The 10,909-nt window shown below is 36.6% G+C and overlaps 1 protein-coding gene across 6 annotated transcripts; it reads left to right on the forward strand.

The window, feature by feature from the left end:
- The first annotated feature begins 1,190 nt into the window (after nucleotides 1-1,190).
- il17rc (interleukin 17 receptor C) lies at nucleotides 1,191-10,819 on the forward strand. Of its 6 annotated transcripts, none has more exons than XM_079598559.1 (17): nucleotides 1,191-1,287; nucleotides 2,318-2,659; nucleotides 3,388-3,613; nucleotides 3,713-3,732; nucleotides 3,846-3,879; nucleotides 4,036-4,130; nucleotides 4,476-4,581; nucleotides 4,932-4,973; nucleotides 5,219-5,340; nucleotides 5,459-5,515; nucleotides 5,980-6,040; nucleotides 6,575-6,795; nucleotides 7,714-7,770; nucleotides 7,878-7,920; nucleotides 8,093-8,188; nucleotides 8,914-8,961; nucleotides 9,389-10,819. In XM_079598559.1, the coding sequence occupies exons 2-17, from the start codon at nucleotides 2,552-2,554 to the stop codon at nucleotides 10,069-10,071; spliced, it is 2,019 nt and encodes a 672-aa protein (XP_079454685.1). In that variant the 5' UTR covers nucleotides 1,191-1,287; nucleotides 2,318-2,551; the 3' UTR covers nucleotides 10,072-10,819. The 6 variants fall into 6 exon arrangements, with proteins under 6 accessions (XP_079454685.1, XP_079454688.1, XP_079454689.1 ...); XM_079598562.1 differs by having other exon boundaries at nucleotides 8,926-8,961; XM_079598563.1 differs by lacking the exon at nucleotides 1,191-1,287 and adding an exon at nucleotides 2,071-2,176 and having other exon boundaries at nucleotides 8,926-8,961.
- Nucleotides 10,820-10,909: the final 90 nt, after the last annotated feature.

The following is a 10,909-nucleotide window of genomic DNA, read 5'->3' on the forward strand; positions in this document are numbered from 1 at the left end:
GGGAATGGAAAGTAGGGAGGAATTGATTCTATCCAGCGAAAACCTGTTTGGTAGTTTATCTAGATTGCTCAAGAGAAAACGAGCAAATCAGCATATAACACTCTATTGTATTGCTAATCCAATACTCCTGACTTGATTGCTCAAACCTTAACATTATCATAGAGACAAAGGCACCGCTGTATCTTGAGCTTAATGGTCAGGAAGTGCATAAAGACAAAAGCTAATGTCCGACAACTGAATTGCTTGACTTAATCTTTATCTATGCCTCAAATGCTAAAATCAGTATTCTTCACCGTGATGTTAATGTAAGGAAGCATATCTGAAATAGATTCTTAAAATGTGTTATTCTTCACTTAAAACATTTCTACAACAGTACACGGAATATGATTTAATGTTCAGCAAATGTTCAACAGTAAATGCAGTCTTGATTCAGTCACATTAAATCATGTAATTTGATTTTTAATAAAACAGCTAGATGTGCAAAAAACTACTTTTATGTATTTTCACCTAGGTCAACATATGAATCATGTGTGACAACTTGCCACAACCTGACAGTTGCTTTTGAGGTATACTGTATATGTGACAACTAGCCCCAGTCTCCCCTACAGGAATTCAGCTTCAGGGATGGGTGTTTTTGGGGTGTTGCTGGTGATAACAATCCTTGCTTTATAAACATGAGCCTTATAATCCCAGAATGAAGCATCTGGATGAACTCACTATATGTTGCTGCCTGTTTTGGGTGTTTGCTGTCAGTTATTAACAGTGACTCTTAAATCCAGGAGCGTTATTATTAACCAGTTGCCAAGATACGTGAAACAGAGCTGCTAAACAAATTCACTTGGTTACAGAGAATGCGCCAGATAGAACTTTGTACCTGGCAGTTTCCTGGTTATAGTTTTAAAGCTGCAAATAAACAATATCATATTTCACACCTAGACAGCAGCCCTGTAAATTATGAGCACACAAACATCTTGTTATACTGATGTTTTCTTCCACAAAGCCAATTTTGTGTGTGTGTGTTTGTGTGTGTGTGTGTGTGTGTGTGTGTGTGTGTGTGTGTGTGTGTGTGTGTGTGTATGTATGTGTGTGTGTGTGTGTGTATGTATGTGTGTGTGTGTGTGTGTGTGTTTGATTTTTAGCTGGGAGGGGTGAGTCTCTCATGTACACTCAAAGTTCACTCACACATTCTCATTTAATGAATGTGTGTCAATGGAATCAAGTCATGTGAGGCGTTATAATACATCGAAGTGCCTCAAAAACATGAATTAAAATTAGGACTTCTGGGCAGTAAGTAACATTTTGCATTGTTTTTTCTTTGTGAGCATTTTTTTTCCTGATGTAATATTTGATATTTTATTGTCATTTTTACCATAAGCAATCAATATCATTTTAAAATTCAGTTATGTGACCCAGTGGTGGCATTAATAGTACGCAAACAGTCAAAAATAATTGATAAAAATACACAATTTTCTCACTTAAAAATACATAAGGGTCAATGAAAAATGTCAGAGATAATAAAAAATGGAAATCATTTTAAAATCTAATTTAAAACTATGACCAGGGGTGAACACAAATAAAATATATTTAATGTTTGATATCAAGTGATACTTTCCTTGCACTTTAAATACACATTAAAAGGTAACACATGTCAATTTTGACAAAACATGCCTTTTCATAAAAAGTTCTACAAATGTCATCTACAAACAAATGTTGCAGGGGCTTTTTTCAGAACTAAAATGTAAAATGTCATGTTTGCTTAATGACGTTTAATGAGTGTTTTTTTTTGTGATATATTTTTTAGATATAGGCTAGTTCTTTATAGGCTATTAACTAAGTCATTCCACTAAGTTGTCTTAAAGTTGAATTGTAGCTATGTCCAATTTTTTAAAATAAAATATTTTTTATTAAAAAACATTTTCATAAAATGTTTAACTTGAAAGGTGTGTCTGTGCTATCTTTAACATAAATGTCACTATGTCCATGTTCTAAATATAAGTGTCCAAATACGTTTATGGGCTACTTAATAAAGTTAAATGAGAATAATAGGCTATACGCATTGCCCTTTAAAATGTATCGGCAATCCAGACATTCCAAACAGCAAACATGATTCACGAACACCCACGTTATCTGATCATCTGTCCTTCACAGAGACACACCTGGGCATACTGGAAACCAGGTGACTTCTTAGCGAACACACTTTTACTGCTCTTCTAGGACCCGTGGCCGGTTGCATAGAAGCTAAAATCAGATATCACAGGAGCTGAAGACTTTAAATGACGGAATAATATGGATCTGATTGTTTTATGTCGTCTTTCAGATAACTGGGACAGTGTGCTGCGTTACTGCGCGCTCTCGCTTCATGCACGAGGAGACTCGAGTACTGGACGGATGACTCGGACTCTGTAACCGAACCGGTCACAACTATGGTCCTCTGGGGTCCCGTAAAGCCTCTTAGAGACTACATAGCGAAGGATATAATCTATGGGATTTTGTTCTTAACCAGTTTCGGTAAATCGTCTGTTGTTGGACACGAGAGTGAAACTATTGCGCAATGGTGTTGACGTGGTGGAGAGTTCAACTGCTCCTATTGGCCAGCGCCTGTGTGTGTTCACTGGAGCGAGTCGAACACAACCCAGAAAACAGCGTCATCTGTCATCAGGTTGATTAGTCATTTACTGAACAAGTTTGCTTTTATTCATTGCTTGTATTCATTTAAATATAAAATATGTAGGCTACATTGTGGTGGCCAGCTCACAAAATATCATATCACATATTATATTATTTAAAATAGTACAATGTAAAAATTCTAAGTAAATAGATAAGTATGAGCAACTTGAAGAATAAGTCTCTAAGTGCCATCTGAAAATTTCTTCTAGAATGATAATTTTTTATCAAGCTTGTATGTTTATGTTCAGTTATTTAACTTTAATTGCAATGAAAATGACCTATTAATTGTCATTAAAGTGAAATTACTGAACTTAAATATATACGAGCTTGATAAAAATGCTCATTTTAGAAGAAAATTTCAGATTGCACTTAGAGAGATTGTGTGTGTGTGTGTGTGTGTGTGTGTGCGTGTGTGTGTCCGTTTATTCTAGTAAATTAAATTCCTCAATTAAATTTACATAGCTAGATTTTTTCATTTGCCATGTTTTAGATTGATAATTCCAGAATTATTTTTTAAATACAGATAATAATTGTGTTTTAATCAAAAATCTGTTTATGAATATGTGCATCTTCTATTATTAAATGTTATATTGTTTATACATTTTAAAATTTTGAGCCAATAATACATCAAACAGCATTGATTCAAATGGAAATACAAAGATTAGAAGATACAGGCAAGCAAGATATTGATCAGATTATAACCCAAGTTTGTGTTTTTAGCCTCTTTCAAACTGCAGTGTGAGACGTACAGAACCTCTCGTAGCTTGTGATGTGGACACTGGTCGTGCGCTTGTGTGTTCTCTGGACGTGACGCCAAAATTGTGCTGTCACGGGGAGGATTGCACACCATGCTTGTGGAGCTACATCTCTTTGAGTATTTCTCCAGATCATGAGGATGAAGAGGGCAGCGATATTGAGGGATCACAATATGAAGATGAAAACAGTGGTAAGTCCTCATAGTTGCAGCATATTTTACCTACAGTTGTTAGTCTAATTTAGTACACAAACATATGGTTTACATAATCACAAACTTTTCTAATTTCAGGAGAATTGGATTCAGGAAGGGTAAGCTTTTCTTCATTCATAACAACATTTTCAATTTCATTTTGAAAAAATAACGTGTCCGCCCTCAATTTCATCTTTAATTAAAACCTTTAACGCCTCCCTCATTTTAACAGAAGGAACACTCTCTCCGTGAAGAAACACATCAAGGTAGGCCAAGTGAACCTTTAAAATATCTCTTAGCTTTTATCATTGCTAATGGATTTATGCAAGCTGACATTTTCTCACACATGCTTTTGTTGAAAGACTATAGTTTGCCATGTAGTGCATTGATAAAGCTTGACTCTTTGTCTTCTCTTCGTTTAGTTACGATATGCTACATATCGGCAGAAAGGCAGCAAGAGCGCTGCAAGATATTAGACTTCACAATGACTTCTGCTGCGACTCACAAACTTCCCCATGTGAGTGTCTGTCACCTCTGCGTTCATTTCATCTTCAGCCGGTCCACATATTGCTCTCCTGTGAGCTGATCTGTGAGGCTGGATTGCTGTACATTTTACAAAAAGCAAATGTATTCTCAGTAAATAAATAAGCATGAGTAACTTGACCGAATTATTTATTTGTACTAGTAATGATGGCAGTGTAGTATTTGAAACTTTAAAATGAATACTTTATTTTATATTGAAATAAATATTTCAAGTTCAGATTGTCAGGTGTATTGCACATTGTAAAAGTAAACAGTGAACAAATGTGAAGAAAATCTTTGCATAAAATGGTGACTTGATTTTAATCTCGGCGTCACGTAGCTGGTTCTGGTGGAGTATGAAGACGTTGACTTTGGCAGAAGCATGAAGATCACAGTTGTGTCGCCCCATCAGTCACGAGAAGTTAACATCCCTACATTAAAAACAGGTAGCAGTTGCTTTTACTCACTCTACACATACACGACTACCAGTCAAAGGTTTGGAGCAAGACTGCATGTTGAACACAGTAATATGTGTTTTTACAAACACAGTAAAAACAGTAATATTGTCAATCACAGGAATAAATTACAATAAAATTGAGAATGTTTTTTTAATTAAAAAAACATTCCCAATATATATATATACATATCTTCATTTTATTTTAGATCATAATAACATTTCACAATATGCAGCCTTGTTATACTATTTATTTATGCTGAAGGGCACATGCAAGCGTCAATGATTTTTCATTGACCAATCAGTAACGTCAGCATGTTAATATGTTTTTTCTCTTGGCAGTGTGTTCCTCACCACACCTCAAAGACATAAACCAGTGTAAAGGTATGTCTGGATTCATTGTATTGCATAATCACTCTGACATTAAACAGCTTCCCCTTTTAAGTCCATGCTAAAATGTGTTTCAAACAGTACTGCTAAGTTGCTAAAATGGGCATTTAGGAATAATTAAATAGGTTTTTCAATGGTTATTTGCAGCACCTGATGTTTAACATATGTGTGATAAAAACATCTACATAGTGGATGTGTAATTTTCTCTTAATACTCCATGTTTGGCCGATCATTTTTAGGTCCCAGGATCATCACTGAGATACATGGGGGTGTGGTTAAGGTTCTGATAGCCAATGAGGGTGAAGAACCGTCTAAACCCCCATTTCTGTGTATGAAACGTGGAAAAAAAGGCAAATGCTGGGTCAGTTTACTTTCACATTACTTCTGTGCGAATAATGTCTGAAGGCTTATATATGGAGACCAGTTTGTTCTTTTCATCAGCTGCCTTTTCTTGGTAACTTACCTTTTTTTTTTCTCAGCTCTTGGCAAATAACAGCATTCCACTGGAGTCAGTCACTGACTGCATGTGTTTCCAGGTACTTTTCAAACATGCACACACACACACACTCAAAACAATGCCTGTTAAAACTAGTGTTGTAGTCAAGACCATCTAAACCGACACCAAGTCAAGACCAAAACCAATGAGTGTTGAGATTAAGAAAAGATCAAGACTTTAAGGGGTTGAGACCAGACCAATACAAGACCAAGGCATGGCGAGACCGAGTAAAGACCAAACCCAGACCAGCACTCCTTAAATTCATCTAAAAGATCCACATTTATTAATTTCTGACTGGGCACAACAGTAACAAAATAAATCAAATTAGAAATGTTATTGATTGCATTTCAAGCAGGACATTTTACATCCAATCACATTAGTGATGTTAACAAATAAATCAGAAAATGCAGTGGCAACTTAGTGCGGTCTCGACCCTCTTAGTCGTCTACCCTCTTAAAATCCCTCTTAGTTTTAACATGCCCTCTGTCTGTGCATACACTTTAGGCTGGGAAAGAAGATCCGGGTAAAGCTCGGTCAGAATACTGTCCCTTTGAAAACAATTCAGGTAAAACCACAACAAAATTCCACAAATGGCCCCATGACTTTTCTAGTTGTTCCTGATTTTCTGGATAAGGATTAAGGATAAGGATTAATAAAAAAAATATGTTCAAAACACATTTACATTTTGTAAAATTATTTTAAAAAAAAATGTTTTTCTTTCTTTCTACCTGATAAAAGGTTTTATAGCTTGGCATAACTAGAAAATAAATCATTAAAATACATAACTTTTCCATTTCTAGAAACCACAATTTTAAAATTAGACCATATACTGTACACCCAGGGTTCTCAAGTCACTGGGGACTTTCTTTCAAAAAGACAAACAGTTGTTGTGGGTCTGATTCAAATAAGAAGTTGCTTTGGCTTATTTTAATGTTTGTTATATCAATTTAAGTCATCTTGAAGACCTCTTGCTAGAAAACCCCCTTTGCTGAAATCTAAGATCTAAATAAAAATAAATAAAAGCCAACATTAGTGTCTTAGATCTGGAGGATGTTCAATGCCATATATGCTGTCTACCTACAATGTTTTTCTCCGGCAGAATTTAAAGCCAATGTCCTGAGAAACATGTCAGTGTCTGTGGCCCACATCGAGACAAATGACGGCGAGCCGGTGATGAGCTGGAATGTAACGGCACCCTGCAGGATAAGTGCTGAACTGTGGCCGTGTCAGCTCGAGGCCGATGGACAATGCAGAGAAGTTAAAGGATTCAGACAGCAGACCTTGAAAAGCACCTGGGAAGAAAACAGCACAATGCTATGGGTAAATATATGGGAATATGTCAAATTTGACATGCGTGGAATGAAGCTTGAGACAGCAGAAATACTGTCCGTTCAATAAATCACAAACCTTGTAGAGTGCAACAGTCTAACCTCCATCCATTTTCTCCATTGGGAAGTACATTTTTAACAATAACTTAAAAACATTTAAAGACAGCTTTGCTGTGAGCCAGAATGTTGTTCATCGGTAAAATTTGCTTCTGTTGAACCTGTCAGCCCATATTATTTTTCTGTATAAAATTGAACAGCAGAATCCGTGGTGTAAAACTACATTACCCATGATGCTGTACTACAAAAAATTTCCACCAATTAGTGAGGAAAAAAAAGAGCTGTAGTCATGAAGCACCGCAAATTATGTAATCGAGTCGATCTTTTATCATAATAATAATGCTGGGTTGTTTCAACCCAAATATGGACAAACTTTAATTTGATTTTATGATTTTAATAAAATTTAATTGGATAAATGTAATTTTTAATAAAATTTTTCAATTAAAAATGTTAACCCAACGGTTGGGTTAGTCCATATTTGACCCAGGTTTGGGTTAAAACAAGCCAGCATTTTTTACAGTGATAAAATAAAGTGTTACCTTTTTTTTTTGTTTTTTTTTTTTTGTTGTAATAATTAGTAATTATTCATTTTGTATTATCTAAATCTGAAAGAAGGCAAAATAGAAGCATTTCCACTAGTGATCTCAGACTTTTGGACTTTTGAAGCTGAATGATTGACTTCCCGGTACACAACAATACAATATGTTAATAGGCCATACTTCTATCTTGTTTGGTTTCATTTTCATTTATGTGAAATTGAATATCACATCTACTCTCAGACTGAGGTCAAAGCCAATAATTGTTTTTCCATCTGGTTAAAAAGTGGTCTGCTATAATGCTATTTGCTCTGCAGGCATCCGGTGAATTTGTGAATATCGCGTCTCGGAATCGCCTGCAGCTCTGTGTGAAGGTATGATATCATCTCCCTTTTTTAATTTCCTTGGTTTGACTTTGTTTGAGTGCAAACAGACCATGAGCATGGTAAACATTAATCTTTGTTTGTGTCTTTGTCTGCAGGTTAAAGTGGATGGAAAGATTGCGCAGTACTGTCAACAGCGCTGTAAGTTTATGAAAAGAAAAAAGATCTCCTATATCCTGTTTAATTAAATTGCCATTCATTGCCATTTGATCATGGTGATGCTTGTGTGTTCGATGTGTCAAGACCAACATTTGCTGTGTACTGAATATATGACCGATGTTATCAGTTGTGTCATGGTGTGTTGTTGTTTTAGTGGAACGACAGTACTGGAGCCTTCTTGTTCTTTTACCGCTGATCCTTGTTGGTCTGGCTATTTTTGGAGCACTTCTTCTGGTGAACAAACTCAAATGTAAGTCTTTACAATCTACAGCATCTCTGTTTATAAGACGTTTTCCTCTCAGCAAAAAAGAACACAATGTATAGAATGACTTTTATTACAATTATTATTATTATACTGTGTATATTTTAATTTAATTGTGTATAAATAATGTATTTGTGATGTTATTGTTTTTTATTTACAATTTTTCTATACAAATCTGTCATATATTCACCATGATATATATATTTTCTATTTATAGATCACCACTATTTTAACGACTTATCACCCTGCTTTCTAGATATTGCCATTGGCTATTAAAAAATCCATTAGCCAATAAATTCAGCTACTTTATTATATATCGCTGTGTCAGCGATTACAAAGTAAATTCAGCATTTTTATCCTTGATAACTACTGTTCTGGCCAAAGTACAACTGATCAGAAACTTTATATCACTGAGCCCAGACGATTTGAAGAGACCGTTGTGTTTTTTGTTGAGATTTTTGAGATGTGTCCGTTTTGCATTTGTCTCTCTGCTCTCAATGGCTCTATTCATGCGTCTCTGTCAACGGCACATATTTTTGCGCTGATCTGTGTAGAGCATATTTATTCCATCTCAGCGTGCTCTTTGTCTGTCTCTTCTCCTCCTTCTTCATGTCTCATTTTCTGTTCTTTCATCCATCTTGGCCTTTTCTGTGTCTTGCACAAGTTTCTTTCAATGGTTTCAAACATGTAATGCGATTTATACATTCTTGTAGTCTCTCTCACAGGGTCTCGTATCGAATGGGACAGATGTCATTCTCAAGGTACACGAGCTGTCTATGCATGCCTATGTCTGTAAGAAGTGCACGTCCTGATTTTGCCGAGTTACACGCGTTCCTAGGTCAACATATTTTGTTGATCCTGGAACAACATTCCTGTCAGAAAATGTAGTCCTAACCCCTAAACCTAACCCTATCATAAGTTATCCCTAAAATAGGAAATGAGGGTGAATAACACTGATGTAGAAGCACCAAACCCTGGTTGTAAGCCTAACCTGGACACAAACTTGTAAACTTGTCCCTCATATCTGATTGGTTGATTAGAATGTTGTTCCAGGATCAACAAAGATTTTGATCCTGGAACATGTGTACTTGGTGAAATCAGGTCCCGTGCCTTTTAGCATAGGGAAAGTTCTCCAAAAAATGTTTTGATCTTAATTCACTTACTTAATTTACTCTTCTCTCTCTCTAGATATGAAGGGACAGGTGTTGCTGCTCCATTCCTCAGCCACCGACCCACAGTTGGTGTGTAGGCTGGGCCTGTTGCTTTCTGAGCTGGGTTTCGGAGTATTTCTCGACCTGTGGAACCAAACAGAGCTTGGTTCTCTCGGCCCGGCAGCGTGGCTCCACTCCAAGCTCGATCACATCCAGAAACACGGAGGCAAAGCCCTTCTTTTGCTTTGTCCATCAACACTACAGAGAGCCGAGTGCTACTGGAACATTGCAGTGGAAAAACAAAGCAATCTTGCCACGTGCTCCTCAGATACGCTGGCTTCGGCCCTGTCCTGCATTTTAGCTGACCGCCAGAAGGGCGGCGCTGCTCAGCGGTTCGTCCTTGTGCAGTTCGACTGTCAGGAACTTCTCATTAAAGAGGAGATGCCAGTGTTGTTCAGGGGCCTGCCGCTCTATAAACTGCCCTCACAGTCTCAGGGATTACTTACGGAGCTGTGTTTGGAGACCCCAAATAATGTGTGCGGGAAGTTGAAGAAGATGTGGTGGATAAAAAGGGCACGGAGGAAGCTGGCCAAAGAAGTGCAGAACATTTCTAACAGGACGAGGGCGAGGACTGAAACCATGCTCACTCAAAGTGACTCACTCAGCCTAGATATGGAGGACACTGAGGAAAGGGTTTTTCTCAAAAATGAACAGCACTGACATGTCACGCACTCTCTCATACAGCAGAACATTGTTTTTTAAAATGTCTGTCACTATGGACTATGAACAGACTACATACAAGTACCCAAAGGTACCATGGTAATAGCATGTCCATTGTCATGTTTTTCTGTGCGTATGGAAATACTAAAGATTTTTAGTGCCATAGTACCATCACATCATGAAGTAGCCTACTATATGATATGGTATAGATATTGTATTTAGGCCTACAATACCTGGATATAACCTCAGAAGATTGCTTAGTCTGCATGTCTATGTGGACATGAGGACATTTCAAAGTACAGACGCTACAGGAAGTAAATGAAGAAATAAAAATGGATAAATACACTGCAAATTAAAAAGAGATCACTATACATAGGCTATTCTATATATATAATATGTAGCCTATAATGCCTACTCATATATTTTTATATTTGGAAAGACGTTACCTCTAATTGATCCTTTTCATCTCAGCTCTAACATGGTGTTTGTAAATGATTCACTTGATTTTGTCTAATATATTTAGGCAACATAAATTTCATATACATGTGAAATTTATGTTGCCTAAATATATTAGACAAAATCCAGTGAATCATTTACATGTAAACATGGCTTATTTTTGTAATGTTATGCATTTGAAATGCGCCAATTGTACTTAATTATACCGTTTGTTGGGGCTTTTTGTTCTGTCATGAGCTGACTTGAGTGGAATTGAATAAATTAAAAACCAGCTATACTTCTCTGGTCTCACAGCCTGGTCTGTTTGCTGTTTTTTTAAAAAGGTTTGGGGCATGCTTCAGCTGGTCAGACTGGCCAACCACAGTCGAAGTCGAACACCAAC

This window comes from Phoxinus phoxinus (genome assembly GCF_949152265.1).
Source record: "Phoxinus phoxinus genome assembly, chromosome: 22".
NCBI classification, from domain to species: Eukaryota; Metazoa; Chordata; class Actinopteri; order Cypriniformes; family Leuciscidae; genus Phoxinus; species Phoxinus phoxinus.